Raw genomic sequence first — 23,061 nt, 5'->3', positions numbered from 1 at the left:
TATATATATATATATATATATATATATACTGTATACACACACACACACACACACACACACTTATTATTTATAAAATAATATATTATTATTGGCCATTTCAGGCCAAAATAATTCATATATAAAATGCTGCTGTGTAAAGAGTAAAGCAGTGTAACCATCAGTGTGATTTCAGAAAAGGAATGCTAACGGAATAAATAGCAGGTGGATGTTGAATGTTGTAAATATGACACTATAAAAGCAAAGGAAATTTCCTGTCTGGTGAAATCCTTTCATTCTTTTTAAATTACAATTCTCTTAAATATCCTCATTCTGAGGTAATCTGTTGTGGATATAACCAACAAAAATATCTGCTTGCACTGGACCCTGGAATGACTGCACAATTCCACTGAGGCTTTCTACTAAGCAAGCAGGAAACCTTTAAATTAGCAAGTTCAAAAAGGACTCGCTGGACACGGTGAGAGCTCGGAGAAAAGTAATTTCACTGGTAATTAGGGAAGCTGGGAACTCATCTCCAGCAAAACCCTGTTCAATTGAACGTCTCTCTGCTGGCAGAGCCGTGGAGAGCGAAAGGAGAATGTTTTGTTTGATTCTGATGGTGATTGATGGCATTTCACCAAAGACCACAGTCAGTGAAGCCTGAAGTAATGTCCCTTCTTTCACTGGCCCACAGAGAAACCACAGAGACAAGACCACATAACACTGACACAAACCGTTTACGGGATGGCACAGAAGCACAGTGACAGCTCTAGCAGTCTTTATGCATTCATTTTTTTCCTTACTGCGCATTTCAGCTTCATAGCTTAGGGAGCTAGGCTTGTGGACCCGATACTGCTTCAGGAGCTTTTTGTCCCAGGCACCGCAATTCAGAGGATTCCCAAGTCGTAAAAATTCCCTGAAAAATGCATAAAAACCATTTATTAGAGACAGTAATATCCCACACAATGAGCAATTGCTTGCTCTTCGAGCATTATCACAACACATTAGGAAATCCAGAAGACAACAACTTCAACTGATAAAAATAAACATTAGATAAATGCAATTAATAAAATATATAATTACTGTATAATAATTGTAATTATTGCAATATATATATATATATATATATATATATATATATGCTAAATTATTATTATTATTTTATTATTATAAATAATAAGAAAATAATCATATATATTAATCACTTAAAGAACTATGATTCAGAATGCAGTCGCATGACATTTAAACCATATAAGACAGATTTTGATTTCTCAAATGAGCTGAAGTGAATTGCTTTTATTTTTTTAATGATTATTTTGTAGTGAAGCATCCTCCATCACGTTAGACCAGCCATGTGGAAAATTGAAATCTCTAATCCGTTTGACTTAGAGACAACCCATAGAGCTCTGAATAATATTGAGATATTGTCAAATTTGATTATTTTCCTTTTATGTAAACATGCAGCTGTGATAAGATCAAATCATTAAAGACTGAAACGTGCAGGAGCCCCAGGAGCAAAACAGATTTTAACGGACTCATCTGGTCTTTGTATAAACAAAAATCAGTTCAAAAGAGCTCACATGTAGGAGACCAATCAATAGAAGGTTGGGGGCAGAAACATGTTCCGTTAAGGTATTATTCTTAAATATTAATCACTTCAATAAATATCGCTGAGTCTTTGAGATGTAATGGACAAAGAGCTGGCCCTCTGATCTGTACTGTATCACAGTCGTGTACTGTAATGTATACAGTATATTTATTGTACATTACCAGCGAGGAGGCCCTCTCTGTCCTCATAATATTATATAATATAATTGAATATAATATAATATATTTTCCAGTCTCTATCTAAACATTTTTGGAGCAAACTGGACTCACCTGAGCACCATCGGCTCTAGGGCCTGGGAGGCCAGTCGCTCAAACATCCTCTGCAGAGGTGGGTGGAGTGGGTGATCTTCGTCTCCCAAAGCGCAGCTACAGCGCTGAAGCAAACGTGAGTGCAGACCCGCCTCACACAGGATCTGCTGGTTCCTCTCTGAATGCACTAGCAGCTGCAGGATGTTAGCAACCGCCAGCTGCAGGTCCAGAGCATGCTGAGGAGCAGAGCGAGGCTAAAGTGAGCTGTAGGACACTTACAGTAGAACACTCAGCTCAGATAAACACTAACATTCTGAAATGTTTAATTCACATTGCAGTGGCACAAGTCAAACATAACATGCTATTACTAGTCATTCTGAAAACAAGTACTTAAAGCAGTGGTTCTCAACCTTTTTTCCACTTGGCCGCACTCTACCTCAGTTAACTGCTTAATAGGCCTGTTTCTCTAGACCAGTGGTTCTCAACCTTTTTTCCACTGGGCCGCACTATGGTCCAAGTGCAAGTCTCACAGGCCGCACGCATATCATTTACATATTACGTCACCAATACAAACCAACCCGATTTATAATATTATAGCCTAAATATTATGATATCTAATCGATTACATTCATTGATATAAATAAATAAATAAATAATTCTACTCACATTAATAAAACACCTGATGCTGTCGGGAGCTGAACAATTTTGTGAAATTCGGCTCGAAAGGAGTAACAGCACAATGAAATTGCGATTGTAAGTTGCAGTCTGTAAGACGAGCACGGAAGCGTGACTTGACACACGACATTGCAGAAAATGTGCGTTCACAAATGTAGCCTATGTTGATCCTAATATGGAAAGCACTTTCGAATTTAATAATCTGAGGTTCTCTCCACATTTCTGCAATTAAGGATGATTGCTGCGTAGTGTGGGTGTTTCCTTTTGCCTGAACATCTTCAAGTGAGTGGTGGGGCAAACCGAAAGTTGATGCCGAAAGTGCAGCACTCTCTTACCTTCACTGCTGATACTGCGACTACTCTTGTTTGTATGTGTTCCTTCGCTGGCATTTTCCACATTTCGTTTTTCTCCCTAATAACAAATTTGTCCATTCTGATGCTCAATTTTACCGAACTAATGGCTGCTGATAACTATTTGAATTGAATTCTGCCAAAGTGCGCGCTTGTAAGTGTTTGTTAAATGCGTAACGTTAACTACGTGAGTACGGGTCTGCTCATGTCTGAAAATAATATATGAAAAACAAAATTATTTGACAAAAACATTATAGCTTATATTTGCTTAGTACATTTTTAAATGAATGTAAAAACTAAAATGAATTGTAAAACTGAAAGTAATTTTTAAAATTGTGTTCAGCATGGTGGGCCGCATTTGAATTTGTGACGGACCGCGGGTTGAGAACCACCGACTTAAAGGGATAGTTCACCCAAAAATGAAATGTAGTGTAGTTCCAAACCTGTAAGACCTTTTTTCATCTTCGGAACACAAATTAAGATATTTTTGATGAAATGCCAAGAGCTTTCTGAACTTGCATAGACAGCAACACAACTGAACACACGTTCAAGACCCAGAAAGGTAGTAAGGACATTGTTAAAATAGTCCAGCTGACATCAGTGGTTCAACCTTAATTTTATGAAGCAAGAGAAAACTTTTTGTACGCAAAGAAAACAAAAATAATGACTTCATTAAACAATTTCTTCTCTTCCGTGTCAGTCTTTGACGCGCGTTCATGACAATACCATGACGCATATCCTAACTACTTTCAAAAACCGGTCAGAAAGCTCTCGGATTTCATCAAAAATATCTTAATTTGTGTTCCAAAGATGAATTTAAAGGTCTTAAAGGTTTGGAATGACATGAGGGTGAGTAATTAATGACAATTTTCATTTTTTGGTGAACTATCCCTTTAAGGAAGTTTTTTTACTGGCCTGTTTTTCAAAGGTACACCCCTAAAAAGAATGTTCTGGGTTCTTACTGTCGATGCTGTCGATTACCACAATGTAATTTTATCTTGTCCCGAAGTTTGTAAAAAAAATAATAATAATTTTCTTCTAACGGAAGTCTGTGAGCTAATATACTGTACTGCATGTAACTCTCCAGTTGCTCTCTGTATCTCTCCAGGGAGCAGCCTACAGTAAATCATGGTAATCATTTCTGTGGTAATCGTGGCAAACAACAAAACAAGAATACTGTTGATAGCACTTAAATGGGAACATGCCTTTAAGTTTCACACAAAATATGATGCATTCAGTTAATTCTCATAAAATCCTTCACTTTGACATCTGACTGTAGGTGAAAAACAAAAATGATGCTAAGGTAACAAATCTTTAAATTGAAGATGTGTGAACGAAGTCTTTAAAAAATGTAATTAAAATAAATAAAAATTAATTATATACAATTACATATTGACACACACACATATATATATATATATATATATATATATATATATATTTATAACTATTCAGAACTTACTGTCACTTTTGAGCAATTTAATGCACCCTAATTAAATAAAAGAATTAATTTAATTAAAAAAATTATTGATCCCAAACTTTTGAACAGCAACACATTCTCTCCTAGCTACATATCAACACCAAAGTTTTGCATTAGGCATTCCCATGTGGGCTGATGACTTTGTAGACACCAAACATGGTGTCAGCTCACTAAATTTTAAGACAGAGCCAATGTCTACAAGCAGCTCATACCTCAGGCTGTGTGTCAGAAGAAACGGAGGGTAGGAGGTCCAGCATTGCCAGCACTGCTCCAGGGTGGATGACACCAGGGTCTGAAGAGTGCTGGGACGGATTTCCCAAGTGCAGCTTTAGGTCCGTTAGGACTTTACCAGGAGCAGAGTTGGATGAGCTGTGATAGCCATGTCTATTGGGAAAAAAAAAGAATGCTTAATGGCTCTTCTTAGTCTCATCACTTAGTGTCAGTGCCTGGAAAGTGTAATTCATGTATACATTTTGGCTCGGCAGTTTTATCCTGATAAAAGCTAACAGGCTGCAAAAGCTTAGAGAGATTTTTTAAAGAAGGATTTTTTGGTCCTTACTCTTAAATACAGCACCGAAATGACATTTTGAAAAAAATATCAGCTTTGATATAAGGTTAATTATGAATCAAAACTCCTCACAGAGAGCTTGAAAAGCAAAAGGACTGAAAAAAGCTGTCAACACAACCAGAGAAGGGGAATTTTTTGCAACTGCAAAGCTTTACAGGTAAGCAAAGTAGCTCAACACGGCAGATGAAATGGTGCAGAAAAAGATGAAACTATAGTCAAAGGAGATGATCAAGGAGAAGAAAAGTGAGAGGTTGCAAAAGTTGCAGACGGTAATCACTCTGATCAGAGGGAGGAGATGAATAACAGTATGCTAAACAGTAAGTTTCCTACCACCAGCAATTTGTCTATTTACACTGAAAACATAAATGTAGATGGGCACAGCATAATAACAGCCAATCAGAACATATTTGATGTTTAACATACCGCTATTTTGAACCAATGACATTTCTGGGTGGGCGGGGCTAAAGTAAATATACACTATATTAACTAAATGTCCTGTTGCTTGTTGGGACTTGTTAGGAAAATAAAAAAATCTTACACAGAAGCTATACCTTTTTATCACTTTTCAATTTATCATATTGTAGGAACTGAATATAATAGCTCATAGGTCTAGTTCTAAACCTGTATGTTATTTTTATTGAAAATTCCTAGTGACATCAATTCAGATGAATATATAATACTAAATTTCTAAACCGTTTTTAGTCTACATAAATTAATAATACATTACTGTATTTAGGCATCACAACAACATTATAATGTACAACAAGAAAAATTGATATTCATTTTCAGAGCAGCTAAAAATTACATTTAACACTTACAGTATTATTAAATTGTTAGTGTTTTTAAAGATTAACTTCAAGTAAGCGTTAGATGCTGTTAAAGGTAATCGAAATGAAAAAATAGGGGAAATTAGACATGCACAATTCAATATATAATATTAACAGATTTACACTACAGTACAAAATTTGGGGTCAGTATTTTTCTATCTAAAGGAATAAGTACATTTATTTAGTAGAGACTTTCAAATCGTTAAAAAATTATACTATTTCAAATAAATTCTGTTCTACTGGACTTTCTATTCATCAGAGAATCTGGGGAAAAATGTATCACAGTTTGCACAAAATCTCAGAACTGAAAAATAATAAATGTTTCTTGAGCACCAAATTAGTATATTACAATTATTTTATAAGAATTATAATTCTATATATACGGATCATGTGACACTGAAGACTGGAGTAATGCCAGCTTTGCCATCATAGGAATAAATGAAATTTTAAAATAGTTTTGAAATACATGAAAAAAGAACATTTTTAAATTTCAAAATAATGTAAATAATATAGTTCACATTATTACTGTGTTTACTGTATTGCTGATCAAATAAATGCAACCTTGGTTAGCATAAGGCACTTCTTTTGAGAAAGTAAAAAAAAATGTAATCCCAAACTTTTGAACGGTGGTGTATTTATGCACAATACGGATCAATATGATAAATAAACAATTTCTAATAATGGCAGATAACCAATATAGTACCAATATAATTGCACATCCCTACAGTAAGGAAAGGTGTGAGAGAAAAGTGAACAAAAGAAGGAAGAGGAATTTAAACATACTAGAGAAAAAAGGGTCTGATCACTCGACAAGCACAGAACAGAAAAAGAAAAAAGGAAAAGACAAAGGGAGAAAAGGAAGAGGAGGCAGAAAGCAGTACCTCTTCCTGGCGATTGCTGGCGTGCCCCAAGGAGAGGGCAGCGAGGTCTCATGAGTCAAGCAGGGGGGCACCTGCTCGGCACGACTACAACGATTCAACCACAAACGGACACGCAGAGTCACGACCAAACAATCAACATGAAGACAGACCAGACATTCACACAGCCATACAAACACAAACAGCAGGTCCATACCACACACACCCCGCGTGTGCAGCCAGGCAATGCCAGAGGTTACGAGAGACAAAGAAATGAGAAAGAGCAAGAGAGGGAGGCAGTTAGTATATAAAGCTCAGGGCACAGCACATAGAACTCAGAGGATCTACAGATCATGCAAATCTAACACAAACACAAGCCCAAAGCACGGCTACACTCAAATAGCATGTGAAGGCATTTGCATCTTCTGAATCATGACTAATGAGAATGACACATCTAAACTACACTCTCAGCAGATCAAGGATGAGCATGAAGAGTCAACTGGTCGAGTACTCATTCTGCACCTCAAACTACACAAACAGATTTTCCTTTGTGACTGCCTGCCATAGAAAACAATGAGAGTACTTTACCCACTGAATTCCTAATTGTTACAAATGAATATTTAGGGTGGCATTCTAGATATGCGTTTACATTATGAAAGGAAATATTGTGTACTTTCAAGTGCATCTAAGTAGCAATCTTTAAAACTTGTATATTTGGTTCTTGTAAGAATCATGAATCCCACCAGATTGGTGGAACAAAATACAAAAATAAACTACCATTGCAGAGTGCATTTTCTATTAGGCTTAAGTGGCAATTTTTATTTTTTTATTTGAATAAAAACACAATATAAAAACACAAAATAGTCCTTTTAGAATAGACATTTTTACATGTTAATTTCCCTAATGGCGGTAGTCTAAATTTAAAATTGGTTTCTATGTAAGCCCTGGGTGAGCTCAAATGTGCTTTTAATTTTTTATTACATCGCTTATTCTTACATTTTTTTTTAGCTTGTTCATTTTAATTTTCAAAAGTAGTTGTGCATGGTTTTAATTAAACCATTGTGCTCAATTTTTTTAAGACAGCATAGTTTGTTAAAGTTTTTTATGAAAATGTCATTAGTGATATGTTTGTGAATTAATCAAAATATAAAATTTATAGACATGTCAGACATTAATTTTTTATTTAAAAAAATGTTTTATGTGCAAAGAGTACTCGACTATAAAAGTTACTCAAAATGCACATCCTTACTAATGTCCTCTTAAAATTTCTCAATAAAAGTAAACTGCCCCCTTAATTGAAAAAGGGATTTCATTTTCTTTTTTCAGCCATCTTACCGATATCACATCCAAAACACACTGATACTTTCATTTATCCACACCTGTCAAAAGAGTCGGTGGCCATCTTGTACAGGTAGATGAACAGCTTGCTGCAGTGCTTGAGTGTGGGACACACGTTTTCTGCTGGTATGATCTCATCCTCCAGTAACCGCTGGAATGGTTGGGCATTTGAGGGGAAGACGGTTGCTGGACCAACTTTCTTAGCATCAGAAAAACATCCCAAAAGTCGCACAGCATCGGCCAGCTTCTCATACTGGATCTCAGTGCGAAAGAAGTGTGAGTTGGCAGGTTCGTAACGCATGGCTGCTGTTAGAGTGCAGAATACGGTGTGTAGTAGTTCAAAGACTTTGTTCTGGTTGACCTTCTCCCAGCTGCTGACAGGTGGAGAACAGAGAGAACGCTCCATGGCAACCAACAGTGAGGTCACGTACACAAAGCCTCCCACCTTGCGGAAGACGGTGCGTGTACGATGGCTCTCGCGCAGCACTGCTAACAAAGCCTAATGAGAAAAAACAAAGAATGTTAGGTGAATTCAGAATTAAATCATAAGGATGGAAGTTAATTGTCTAACAAATATGCTTTAATTCATTCATTCAAAAGTTTGGGTTCAATAAGATTTAAATTTTTTTAAATTTTTAATTAGTTTTCTAAAGAATCATGCGAAACTGAAGACTGAAGTAAGGCTGTGTGTCCACCAAAGCTGTGAGCGCTTAAGAGCACTTCTATGGCCAGCATTTTTTTCAATTGAAACGCTTTGGTTGCTATAACACGGAATATCCGCAGAAGTAATGTTGCAGACTTATTGTTAATGAAATGTTGCAAGCATTATTTTTCATATCAATATTCGTAGTAGTCCGGGAATCCCATTTGGTAGACATTAATACTGGGAGACGAGCAATATTAGCTTCTCCTCCTTTGTTGTTCACTCGTAGTGATCAGGCATCTCAGGAACCGCACTCCAGTGGTTTGAGTCTTACCTCTCCTATAGGTCCTTCAAGGTATCTTAGAGAGGTGAGGTGTCCAAGTTGCAACATCTAACTACTGGGGTTCCTCAGGGCTCAGTTCTTGGACCACTTCTCTTCTCTGTCTACATGGCATCATTAGGTTCTGTCATTCAGAAACATGGCTTTTTATATCACTGCTATGCTGATGCCACTAAACTCTACCTCTCATTCCATCTTGAAGATCTGATGATAGCTGCTCGCATCTTAGCATGTCTAAATCTAAAAAGTGACAGTGATGAGCGTAGCGTTTTACCCAAAGTTGAACATTAGATGCTCAGCACCTTGTCACGCTGCTGGTGTTTTAAAAACCACAGCGCTCCCATTCAAAACAATTTTAAAAATACGTTAGCCTCAGGAAAAACATTTTGGTGGACACACAGCCTAATGGCTGCTAATATATTATATAATATGATATATTATTGTATTATATTACATATAATAGAAGTGCACCAAAATTTGTATTTGACAACTGCAACATTTTTATCAATAAAATTTTGAAGCATTAATTTCAAAATGTGGACATTTACTATTTTCCATTTCCACCTGCACCTATGTGTCACTTATTTTCTTCACACAGTTATAAATGTGCCTCACCCGCAGAATGTCAGTTTTGAGCTGTAGTTCTGCTGAAGGTGCGGAGTGCATAAGGCCGAGCAGAGTACCCATGTCATCATCTCCAGATGGCGACAGCACCAGCTGTTGAATGATCATCAGAGCGTGCTCACGACACTGACGGTACTTCACAATGTTGTGCACACACCTGGCTCCGCCAAACTCACGGAACAATCCTGAGAGATTCAGATTTTCTCGTTAAAAATTCAAGCTTGGAGACAACTTCAGTTTCAACTTTATGGCTTGGCAAGATATTTAATGTATTGTTTATGTAAATATTAGACACAACAAGACCATAGTGAGATTTAGAAATGACACCTCATCACCTCAGTGTCAATGCCATATTTGGAATTACTCGCCAATTTTCTGCAACAAAGCCATTCTGACTGGCTAACAATAAATAAAGCATGGGTGCATCTGTGAGATAGAGCATTCTGAGACTATCAGCAGCCATGATATAGAAGAGAAATGATTAGAGCTGAAGTTAAGAACGTTTCTCAACCAGTGACCTGACTCAGCACAGAGAGCGAGACTACTGCAGGGCCTGAGAGCATGAAAATGAATTTTGACTCGTCCCTGAGTGCTTAAAAACAAAGGGAAAACGGCAGTATAATAACACAATTATAATGAAAGCCTAAGGGGTGCACTGGAAAGTTTTAAAACCAGCTATGTCAATCTCATATTTCTGTTCAAGACCATATGAAATCAAAAACGGACTTTTGTGGCATTGTGTCTATGTATATTAGCTTTGAGACTATCTATATACTAGCATACTGTTAAATTTAATAAAATTAGCCTTTAGCAGATCTTACAGATTTAAAATGTAGTCTTTCTTTTCTGAAAATTGTTGAACTTCCTGTTACGCACGAATAAAGTAATACTTTATTCGGGTGGGGGGGTGTAGAACTCCAATTCTGTGTAAATCTGCAGAGCTTCGTCGTGACAGATTCCGTGAGGCCCTGATTATGGATAATGGTAGCAAAAGAGGAAGAGACGGTGAGACCAAAACTACTGCGTCAGTCTAATTCCAAGCCTACTGCTCACCATTTCCTCTTTCAAAACCCAGCAAAACTCAAGAGCCTTCTGGGCAGCGTTCTGACGTGGTGTGATAGTGCTTCGGGTGATCAGAGTTTGTGTCCCGGCCGGTGGCCCTTTCCTAATCTCATTCCCCTCTCCAAACCTTCATATTACAAAGTCAATTTAACATTAAAGGGGTCATATGATGCGATTTCAAGTTTTCCTTTCACTGGGTCAGCTGGCCAATCAGAGCAGACTGCACTTGTCAAACGAGGGGGCTTTGTTGAAAACAACGTGTTTGAGAGAGGCGGGGCATAGAGGACCTACAATAATGTACAGTATTTGAAAAATAATGTGATTTTTGAACATTAAAGCATGTCAACATATTCTGTTACACCAAATACACAAAATAATGATCTTTAAAATAGCATCATATGACCCCTTTAAAAAAAGAAAAAAGAAACAGTCATGCACACATTTACCTGCATTTGTGTTCGAGCCTTGCAAGAGGACTGTTCCATGACAATGCACACATTTACCTGCATTTGTGTTCGAGCCTTGCAAGAGGACTGTGAGTGTCTCCATGACAAGCCAGGCAAGCTGTTTTTGCTCTTCAGCCACATTGTTCTTGGCATCACCTGACCACAGTTGGGGGAGCAGTCATTGAAATTATAACTAGTATCAGCATTGTTATTGCTAACTAAGACAAAAATGTAAAAAAAAAAAAAATGTTTGTTAATTGAAATAAAGAGATATTTAAAAAACCAATTAAAAAAAAAAGACAAAAGCACATGATAAAATTCCTAAAACTTAAAACTAAAATGTGAAAAACTAAAAAGTATAAAAAATACAAGCTAATTCAAAATATTAATATACACTATATAAAAAAATACTTAAATAACCCTTACTAATAAATATTATTTAATTAATTAATTTTAGTTCACAAAAGATTTACCCTGCTCGTCATGGGCTTGCGTTGGGTCTTTCAACAGTGCTGCATATTTGTGGAGCAGGTTAACTAACACTTCCAGCAGTCCAACTTCACGGAAGACATCACTGAAGACAGGGTGGTGGCGCCCGAGTTTGAGAAGAGTGCGAGTGGCTGTGATGCTGCATCCGTAAGAAGTACTTGACTTTAACAGCACGCTAACGCTAAAAAGCTCTTTGCATGGTATGTAATTAAGACCGAAGACAACAAACTCCAGTAGCTCAAAGTACTTGGACTGCACCTCCGGTAGCTTTGCTACTCGCTCTGCAAACTGCGACAGCGTATGCTGCGCCTCTAAGATGAAATAGTTGGCATAGTCGGCGGCGTATATGTTGGCAATGGCTTCAAGGATCATACGTGCTAATCGACCACTCTTGGCCTTCAAGAAGGCATTCTGAAGCACAGAGAAAGCCTGGATGTTTCTGACCGTGTGGCCTGAAAAAAAAGATCATAATCATAAGCAATGATGGACAAAAAATAACCAATACCTTATTAAAAATGGCTCCTGTTGTGTTCCACAAAAGTAAGTCATTCATACAGGTTTGGAACATGATGGTGAGTAAATAACAAAAGTATGTTCATTTTTGGCTTAACTATTCATTTAGCACCACTGTCTAGACTCTAGAAACTCCAGTGACCTTTGGTGGACTCTAGCTAGTAACACAAAACCTCACATATTTTCATTTCCTCTCAATCTGAATGCAGAAGTGTATATTCATGACATGACTTCCAAATAATTCTGTTGTTAAAAAGAGGCATAACACATACAGTAAGTCACATAATACTCATAAAAGAACAGCATTGCCATAGTTGAGACCAGCTCATTCAAGTCAGAGCCCAGAAGAGGGTTGAATTCAAAACATAAGTCTGTAACAAGACCAAGACTATGATTTATCTATTTATTTATTAACTCCATGTCAGCAGCAACGTGAATAACATAATAAAAGTCATACAATTAACAAAAAGATATACAAGACATTTAAGCTTAATACTAGACAAAAAAAATCTGAAATACTCTCAGGTGATACTTTTTTAAATGCAACAGTTAAACATCTCTGAATAAAATCATCTATTTACGTTCAAAACAGTACCCAAGACCATGAATATATGATGGTCTTAAACTCTGACTCGAGGACCAAGACCGAGACCAAGACTGTAAAAATATGGTCTTGGACTTTAACTCGAAGATTAAGACTTAGACCATGAAAATACATTCTTAGAATCAGACTCAAGGCTCATATTTTCATGGTCTTGGTCTTGTCATGGACTTGGGAGTATGTGGACTCGGTCTTGACACTGACTCAACCTTCTTCCCGTATCGGTCTTGATTCAGACTCAAATGAGCTGGTCTCGACTACAACACTGCTGAATAGCAACCAATGTCCTGAGCACAAAATTGATTACTGGTGTTTATTTCTCCATTGGGTCTTTCCGAAGAGTAATTATGCTATACAGCTAGGCTTCAAGAAAAACATACTGTATGCAATAATAACTGTGAACACCCAACCATCACATGATCATAGAGCGAGACAAGCCAGTCCTTCAACCCTGCAACCCTTAAAAACCCATTCTTGTGCATTCAACCTTTATGAACTTCCACTTCAGTGAGCGCTATTGCTGGTTGAGTGAAAATGACAACACAAAGTAGGAAATGAACAGTCTCTGTGATTGGCTTGTTGGAAAAGAGGAAGTCTTGATGTGACTGGGTGCATAAACAATATAATCTGGCGCCATTATTTTAATTACAGCATTTAATGGCTCTTGGCGAGGCATAAGACAAGCTAAACAAATAACGTAACCAGATTACACAGTAGGTGTCTGCCATTTGCCTCCTTCTGACCAATTAATGCCATTTACAGCCAGTGAACACTAATGTTTTAATTCTCCCTCAGAAACCGCAGGCCCTTCTTCTCCTTGTGTGACTAAAAGAGTAATCTAGCTGATGAAGGGAGGCAGCAGCAGACACAGAGGGGGTTAATAATTGAAAACGCCACAAGGAAGAAAACTGCTAATCTCACTCAAAGGTTAAGACAGCCATTGATTACAGCTAGGTTAATTCGTCCTGCAAACTCTTAAAAAGATTTAAGTATCATTACCATATTTTTTTTTTTTGAATGAATGAATGAATGAATTAAAATAATTTAAAGAGTCATTTGAATTTCTTTGTTTGGAAGCAAGAAAAGAACCCCAGAGGATGCAAAAATGTGAATGACTGCAAATATAGAAGCACACTAAATCTCTACAGTATTTTAGTAATGCAGGCCACTTAAGCCTCAGCATTGCAAACTTGCCATCTGAGGCTACGTTTACACGACAATGATGTAGTCAAAAACGGAACAATTTTTCCCTTGCGTTTTTAAAAAGTTTCACGTATAGACCTTTTTCCTGAGTAACCGGTGAGCGGCGCCATGATGGATTCTAACTTCCATTTGGGTGCTCTCATGTTCCGGTCTCCATAGAAATCCATGTTAAAACGGGGTAATGACTGAATTGAAACTTTTTCAATATAACTAAATCTGAATGTGCGCAGGGTTAAGCTGTGCTGTTGTTTGCTGCCACAGTAATGGCAATAAGCTAAATTCCTTTAAAGTACTTGTTTTGTGTACCATAAAATCTGTCCATGTCCGGTGCTGTATGCATGGCTTGCAGCGCTTAAGTTAAAATACTGAGTGTGAAATAATAAAATAATATGTTAAAATAATGTGTGCTTTTATCATTCTGTGGACAAAATCCCATGAACCTCACACTGATCGGGAGCTGTATATGTGCTCATCTGTTTTCAATGCAGCTAACGTTGCGTCGCTTCATGTCATTCTCACTCATTAAACTATGACAGGTCCTTTACTGCAAAAAGACTGTAAAGTGATGAAACTATGGCGTCATGTGCTTTTTAAAACATTTTTTATGGGTTTCACATTATATTATCGGCTCGGAAAATATGCAAATGGGACTAGAAACCAGAGACCGGAAATGTGAAGCACTGCTCCAGTCGGGCGATACTTCCGCGTTCAGAAAAAGGTCTATACACGACAACGTTTTCGAAACGATTTGCGTTTACACATATCCGCGAAAAAGGCCAAAAACGCTGTATTACGTATGCCAGGCCAGTAGTTGGCGCTGTCACCTTGTTAGTAAACAGTACCTGTAGGGAAGTGACGATTATATGTTGTATATGATGCGTCTCCGCTGTTGGTTGTAATATTGGTGAAGTAAATCCACACTTTGCTGAAGAAGCGTTAGCAAACTCTTGAGCAGCAACAACAGCACCATGTACTCTGCCATTGTTGTATATGTTTGTTCACGCTTGCCTTTAAAATCGACACGTACTGCACATGTCTACATACCTAACACGTACTACGCACGCGCATGACGTCACCGTTTTCAAAGATTTCCGTTTTGGGTGTTTATACGGAAACGATAACGGTTGCGTTTTCAAAAACTTGCATTTTGAAACCCGTTTTCAAAAATATGCATTTTCAGTCTCCAAAACGCCGTTGTCGTGTAAACAAACAGGCAAAACACATAAAAAGTTTCCCGTTTATGGCTGAAAATTCTGTCGTGTAAACAGCCCCTGAATCCCAATAGTTCCATGTTTCCTGGCCAAAGTTCAACATACCCCGGAATTTCACATCACCAACTTTCACACCCAGCTGTGCTGTGACACAAGTTAAGAGTCAAGTGCATGTCAATTTATGAGGGCTGACCTTTCCCAGAAGGCTGTGGAACCACAAAACCTGGAAGCAGGAAGGGTGCTCCGTTGGTGAGACCAGCTGGCTTCAGCTCGCTGACACCATATGTGGTCAGAGCGGTCACCAGGTTCACCAGGTCCTTTAGAGCATCTTTGGATTCATCCTCTTTGGCCTGCTCCAACCTAATATGTACAGCAAGTATAACAAAGAATATCACTACTCAATCATATCAGAATTTAAAATAACTATACTGCCTCTTATTGCCTTTAAATTATTTATTTTGGGGGGTGAACTATCCCTTTAACACTTTAAGTAAACATACAAGTAGGGCTGAACGATTTTGGAAAATAATCTAATTGTGATTTTTTTTTTAAAGACCTTTATGTTCTGTATTATTCAACAAAGACAAGCTATAAATCACTGTATAGTATGACCAACACACTATTAGATAGATTAAACATAAATGTTCTTTTCTGTAGGCCAGGCCTATATGTTACGATGAAATTACGATGAATTAATTTCATGATGCATGAATTGATATGAATGACATTTTTATTTAACAACTACAATCACAGTAGTATATTGCCTGATTTGTTGAACTTCCAACCTTGTAAGCATGTAATAATTATGACAACATAAAGCACTGACAAATAAGCCTGGTGTAAACATTAATATGAAAGTCAGTAACAAATCGCACAAACTAAAGTAGATTGCAGAAATATAAAAACAAATCTGTTGCTTTACCACACGACTTTAGGTAATTCAAAGTCACTGTAATAAACATATGTAAACATGTGGACTGCACTAAACATTATCTGTTAACTTTAGATCAGTGGTTCTCAAACTTTTTGGTCGCTTTAAACCTATAAAAAAATCTGCCCCCCCTTTCCCGAATCCCCATCCCACCTCAGACTACCAAATAATTTCACTAAACATTATGAAAAATTAATGCTTTTTTAATAAAAAAAATGTACAGGGAAAAAAACACCTACATCACTTAAAGATCATGCTCATCATCAAGCCTCATCATATTTTCTGCATTTAGCTTTTAAATGACCAGCAGCTGCCTGGGTCTGTGCGACTTCCATCTATGGCTTTTCTCTTCACTTTCACAAACCGATCCATCTCCCATTCTAAGTTATGTCCTTTGGCTGTTTACTGTTTTATTTCTTTTCTTTTTCTGCTGATGGCCCGCGCTCGACTTGAAGCAGCGCTGCTTAGATCGATCGGTGTGTGTCACCAAAGTACTGCGAGAGCTATAAGAGAGCACAGACGTCTCCTTATGCTTTCTCTCGCCGTACTTTGATGTCATACACCGATCAATCTTCAAGTCGAACACACCTCTTTACTCTCGCATGTCACGTGACCGAGTGTAATCGCAGCCTCTGCGATTGAAAAATCGTGTTTTTTTCATATCGCGATATTATCGCACATGCAATTAATCGTTCAGCCCTACATACAAGCAAGCCAATAAAATAACTCAAATACTTTTTTAAGAAATTATATTCGAAATGTTACTTGAGCATCAACTCAGCATATAGAATGATTTCTGAAGGATCACTACCTTTCCAAACTTTTGAACGTAGTGTGCAAGAGCATGAAATATTGATTTATTTATAAATGAGCAATGTAGTAAGTTTGAAAATGTACAGTCCGCTGATCATTACTGCAAAGTAACCCTCTTCTTAACCACACATTATCCTTCAAATATAAAATGCTGAAGATTTGTGCAATAAATAATTAAAAATCAGTCACCTGATCATAAGATCTATGAGGAAGGTGTAGCCCTGACACATGCGGAAGTCATCCAGGAGAGTCTGAGAGACATCACTCGAATCCTTCAAAAAACAGGAGAGCCCAGCAAACATCTCCACAATCTCCAGAGGAGAGAGGTCATCTGACTGCTGCATGTTCTGGATGCACGTTGACAAGCACTCTTTCTCTGCAAGAAAGAGCCAGAACAAATATGGTCATTTTTTAAGCAGTTTTAACTTTTTTGCAGTAAACCAAAAAAATGCCTAAACACAACATTTCCACATTTACATACTTCAAAGGACTTAAATCCATCTTAAGGGCCAAGATTTGAGCATTGACCCATTAACTGCAGAGCAATTCTTGGCAAAAGTGTCTGCAAACACCAGACACTGACCTCTAAAAATGCTTCAAGCACAACAGTGAGTGACAGTAACCGGTTACGTAAGGTTAAAATGTTACTAGGGTTCATAAGATGCCAGCAGCAAAACATTGTTAGTATTATGCATCCATGCACAGCAACGGCAAAGAACCACAGTGAAAGAAGTCAAATCATCACAGCAACTTACCGTGGATGTACTTGACGACGTTAACGCTGAGCCCATGTCGGGAGATGGTGGTAAGCACTTCTCCGGCGCTCTTCCTCCAGGGAAGGTTGTGGGGGGGACACCAGGAGGTGATGGCACTGAAGAGCAGCTGTAGATCATCCTTCTGGGCCAGCTCTTCTGCTGGAGACACGTAACTGCACAGCTTCACAAGGATCTGAGAAGAAAAAGTCACAGTTGGTCTCAATATGTATACTTTATGGATATTTTGTGGAGAAAACACGGTTCCTAAAGACAGACAGACAGACCTGGACAAAGACTTTCTGTAGAAGAGCTCTGCGGTCGGCCAGAGGAAGCTCAGTCTGGGTGGCAGCAGGAACCTCGGGCATGTGGGGCAGGTCAAAAAACAAATATAGACACTTCACCAGTGTGGAGGGCACCGACATGGTGGTCATACAGTCCACTGTTTTCTTTATAAACATAGAAGGGGAAAGATTCAAATTCAGCTAATGAGCAGATCATGTTTTTTTATGTATTCGAATACGAATAACTGGCAACTTGTTTAATATTCTACAATTCTGTTAACAGATAGACTAGAAAAGGAGGGAAAATAAAAATGAGTCACTTTGGATTAAATATCAATCCTATGAAACACCGTGTTTAAAACCTCATAATCATCATTAGATAGCTTACTGAATGGTAAAACAAGGATTATAACAGTTTTAAACTCAAGATTGAGGTGTAACTTGAACAACTTTTACTTGAATAACCTATTTTCTGTTACTACAAATGATTATACGCTACCGTTCAAAAGTTTGGGGTCGGTAAGATTTTTTACGCTTTTGAAAGAAGTCTCTTATGCTCACCAAAGCTGCATTTGTTTAATCCAAAATACAGTAAAAACAGCAATATTGTGAAATATTCTTAAAATGTAACAGCTTTCTATATTAATATATATTTACATTTTTAAATAGAATACATATTTTAAAATAAACTGAACAGTAATGCAAATACTTAATTACAACCTTTATTGTCTAAATCCAATAAACTATGTGTACTGATAAAAGACGAAGATATACAGTAAACCTAAACTTACATGATGTGTACAGTGCACCTCATTACACAGTCTGGGTCTAAGGTCCTTTGTGAAACCCTGATAAGCATATATGGGAGATCAGTGATGTCATCACTCTGCACCAAAGGGGCTCAGGTGGACGTGACTGAAACGAAATGCTGCAGGTGGGTCAGAGCTTCGCTTTTCACTGCCATGTCACCTGCAGCAGTCTCGCCTGACACTAATCAGAGCAGGATCCAATGAAAGCCAATGAAACACTGATGAGAGGATAAAATCCCATCAGCCGCTTTTAAAGCAAGTCAGGAAGTGGTTGGAATCAGCTCAATCCGGCCAATAATTCTCTCTCTCTCTCACACACATAAACACACACACAGCCCAAGCACTTTTTTCATTGCAGGTCCAGTCTGCAACAGTGTGCACAGGCTGTCACATAAAAACCTGTTATTAATAGGGATTGTAACGATTCACTCAAGTCATGATTCGATTCGATTCACAATTTTGATTTCCCGATTCGATTCGATTCACGATTTATTTATTTTTTACAGATTTAAGACAAATAAATGAAATGTGTCCTTTTATTATTGCTCAGACAAAATGTTGCACGTTTCTTTGTGAAATTGAAATATAACACTATAACAATATACAGATTCGCTCTCTGTCAGCAGGTGGCGCTTAAAGCGTTTCCGCTGTAAACAAAGCAGCGCTGCACTTAGATCTATACAAGATGAAAAGAAAAAAATACCATCTAAACTTTTCTAAAGACAGTTAAGTTCCCCTCAGACATACATTCATATAAACTCCTACCCCTAACTGAATCGCGATTTGTTTAGCATCTCAGCCGATTTGAATCGTTACATATTTGAATCGATTTTCAACCGGCTCGCGGTTAATCGCTACATCCCTAGTTATTAACAATCAAAAATGCTCACAAAACATTTATTCTTATCATTGTTGAAAAAAGTTCTGCTGCTTAATATTTTGATTGAAATTATAATTTTTTCCAGAAAGAATAAAAAGCTCAAAAGATCAGCATTTACTATAGATTTTTTTTTTTAGAACATTATAAATGTCTTGGTCACTTTTGATCAATTTAATTGCATCCTTGCTGAATAAAAGTATTAATTTTGTAAAAACATAAATAAATAAATAAATTACTGACCCCAAACTTTTAAACAATAGTGCAGTTATCAATCTAGTTATCGTTCTTGGTGTGAACAGGTCTTAAGACAAGGCCAAAAAATCCCAGCAGTGCCAAACCTTAATGGAGGATGCATTACAGCACAGTCACATTCAATGCTTTCATAAGAATGAGACAGCAAAACAGAAGATTAACCACTTCTGCATTTTCATTCCAGTAAACACACTATGTGCACAAACAATAAATCATACCACTCTCTGTCAAATCAATAAAATCCACTATTTAGCAACATTAATCGTCTTTTACATACAAATTAAGAACAGTTACACAAATAAAGCCTCTCAGGCAAAAGGTCCATGTGTGAGAGAAATTGAACCAGTTGGACTCCATAAAGCCCCCGTTATGGCAGACGGTCAAGACTTGAAATAGCTCTCTCTGTGGTAGATAACCTCAACACTGAAGAGAAGCTAGCGGACAATGTGGTCTAGGGTCAAGTGTACATGACACCTACAGCCACTAAACGATGATGTCTGACAGAAAAACACCAATGGAAGAGGGGAAAAAGCAGGAGGACTTCTCACAGACCTCAACGCAGAGGAAGATGTGACAAGAGAGACAGCGTCCGTGAGGGTGAATTGAGGGTGCACTGGGAATGTAGAGCATGAAGGGCGTCCTTACAGAGAGAAAAGAAAAGACCTTTGTTGTATCCAAGGGGCGGAGGGTGTTGCCAAGAGCACCAGTTTTTGTCTGCAACTCACAGCTTAGAATACAAACATATTTCACCCCTCAAAAACTTGTTTCACTTCTCAAATCTAGAGCCTTCTGCCTGAAAAGATAATGGTGCATGTTCAATTAATTCAAGCTCATCCTCTGGATTTTGACAAGCTCTAAATTGTGCCATATCACTGGATCCGCATTTCAAAAGGTCTGCATTTAGGAGGTGGGAATGTGTTTTATGTGTAGTGCAGCATGGAGATTTTATCAGAAGGTGTTTTCATTATATATTCACAGTAAAGCAGAAAGAGGGAGTAGGAAATGTAAAAATAGGCAGTGTGTGTGTAAGAGAAAGGGCACTTATTAGGCCACAGGAAATTTACACTTCTGCACTCCATCTTTATGTGCACAAGTTCTTTTCAGTGTGTTATGGAGGTAAATGATCCTTAAGGATTATATGAACCAAAATAAAATTAGAGCTAACAACAGACTTGAGAGAGATTTGAGCGTGCTGGCAAAACTTCAGCCAATTAATGAGATCCTACTTTATTAAACCAGGCCAACACATAAACAACTTGTACTGCAGGAAAATAACCATACAAAATCACAAGGAGACATGAACATTAAAAAAGGGCTAATTATAATAGTAGTGGTCGACCGATATTGTTTTTTTGACAGCCGATGCCAATGAGCACTGTGCTCAGGCGCTGCCGCTGTCAGCGCAGTCAAAATAAAAGTCCCGCCTTGAATGCATCGGCCAAACAGGAAAACTTATCGGCCGATGCCGATATTTAAAAAAATGCCAAATATCGGCCGATATATCGGCCTTGGCGATATATCGGTCGACCACTATATAATAGCAGTCACACTTCTGTTAAAATGTTCGGGTCAGCAAGGATGCAGTAAGTACAAAAATATTTATATTCTTTTGAACTTTCGATTCATTAAAGAATCCTGAGGAACAACATTGATAATAATAAGAATAAGCATTTTAGAATGATTTCTGAAGGATCATGTTACAGTGAAGACTGGAGTAATTTCCATCAAAGGAATGAATTACATTTTTAAATTATAAAAAAATAAAAAAATTCTTTGAATTACATAGTACCATGTGAATATCATGTTCATCGCTGTACCATGGTACTGCCACAGCACTTTTCATACGAGACAGAACTTGAAGGGCTTTTATTCTTGTGGGAACAGTAGTTACAACATTCCCATTCAGTCGATACAACACATGACTATGGGACATCCACAGACAGCCCTTTAATAATGCCCATGATGTAACCATGCCCTTCTAACAGAGTAAATACACATATACCCGCAAACCATTTACTACTACAGTACATGGCATGGCTTTACTGTAGCCCCCACAATGCACTGCAAAAGATATAGAAAAATGATATCCAGCACCAGCTACTAATGAATAGTTTTCATGAGATATCATAGATTCTCATTGTGATGCATAAAATTTACATTGGCCCTTCCAAAGTGCTATAATTTATGAGATACAATTTGGGCACTGACATAATGACCTCCCCTGGATGAAAAATCTGCACCTCTATTCCGTTGACTGACTTCAAAGAGCTTTGGATGAGAGTGGGATCAGTCCTTCCTCATCTAATGAATGACATGATAGGCACATTGTCTGTTTGATCAATCCATGAGAGGAAGTGCTTCAGGGCAACAAAAAAACTAATAATTGGAGATAATTTATGTGGTGTGTAGCTGACCACACCTTTCACTTCAAACAGGGCTTCATAAAGTGACCCTTGACTTGGTAGTCATAGCCTCAAGCTGTGCAGGCTTGAGCAATCAATAGCCTGAGAAACGGGTCTTCCATGACACCATCCTCAAGCTGGAAGTTGAGATGTCAGGTCTTCAACCATTGTTGGAGAAGCCATCTTTCACTATAGAGCAGTGATCCTCAAATCTGGCTCGCGAGATCCACTTTCTTTGATTATAAGGTTGAAGCTAAACTCTGCAGGAAAGTGGATCTCGCGAGCCAGATTTGAGGATCACTGCTATAGAGTGAAGAATATTCCTCCTTTCTCCTGCTCTTGGTCAAATCCAACACGTACTAATGTCACTACACTAATCCTTCCAGCCTCCACGTAGTTCTCCAGTTTTTTGATCTAGAAGAAGGCAGTTTCTCTCTCTCTGATAACTGAGGTATATGCAACTCGAGATAAGGTGAACCAAGCGCACGCTCAACAAATTACCGCTGATAGTGTGCTGAAAGGCAAACCTAGCATGGCTGGTTCCAGTTTTTGAGTATACTTTTCATACACTAGGTACTGACATGCCAAGGGACAATTATGTTTTCTTAAAGGGGTCCTATTATGCTTTTTCACTTTTTCAACTTTAGTTAGTCTGTAATGTTGCTGTTTGAGCATAAAAAAGATCTGCAAAGTTACAAATCTCAAAGTCCAATTCAAAAAGAGATATTTTATTTAACAGAAATCACTTTTCAAAAACTACAACGAACGACTCGTTTGGACTACAACGCATATTTTCCGGGATTTGTGATATCACAAATATCGACGAATGGGATGAGACCTGGTTGAGCTGCACTAGAGAAGGCAACGAGTGTTATCAC

The 23,061-nt window shown here is 37.8% G+C and overlaps 1 protein-coding gene across 1 annotated transcript in view; it reads right to left on the bottom strand.

The window, feature by feature from the left end:
* Positions 1-23,061, bottom strand: part of wdfy3 (WD repeat and FYVE domain containing 3) — a 75,676-nt gene that overhangs the window by 40,468 nt on the left and 12,147 nt on the right. The window contains exons 5-16 of the mRNA XM_016477539.1: positions 17,844-18,005; positions 17,560-17,752; positions 16,994-17,180; positions 15,254-15,420; positions 11,517-11,984; positions 11,101-11,199; positions 9,527-9,720; positions 7,970-8,427; positions 6,615-6,698; positions 4,551-4,722; positions 1,855-2,069; positions 780-892 (exon numbers count right to left, since the gene is read on the bottom strand). Coding sequence (XP_016333025.1) covers positions 780-892; positions 1,855-2,069; positions 4,551-4,722; positions 6,615-6,698; positions 7,970-8,427; positions 9,527-9,720; positions 11,101-11,199; positions 11,517-11,984; positions 15,254-15,420; positions 16,994-17,180; positions 17,560-17,752; positions 17,844-18,005 — 2,512 coding nt within the window. The remainder of the gene's footprint in view (positions 1-779; positions 893-1,854; positions 2,070-4,550; positions 4,723-6,614; positions 6,699-7,969; positions 8,428-9,526; positions 9,721-11,100; positions 11,200-11,516; positions 11,985-15,253; positions 15,421-16,993; positions 17,181-17,559; positions 17,753-17,843; positions 18,006-23,061) is intronic.

This window comes from Sinocyclocheilus anshuiensis, unplaced genomic scaffold, assembly GCF_001515605.1.
Source record: "Sinocyclocheilus anshuiensis isolate Anshui unplaced genomic scaffold, SAMN03320099.WGS_v1.1 scaffold697, whole genome shotgun sequence".
Lineage (NCBI taxonomy): Eukaryota > Metazoa > Chordata > Actinopteri > Cypriniformes > Cyprinidae > Sinocyclocheilus > Sinocyclocheilus anshuiensis.
The sequence above is the reverse complement of the archived record's forward strand: the minus strand, read 5'-3'. Positions and strand labels throughout refer to the sequence as shown.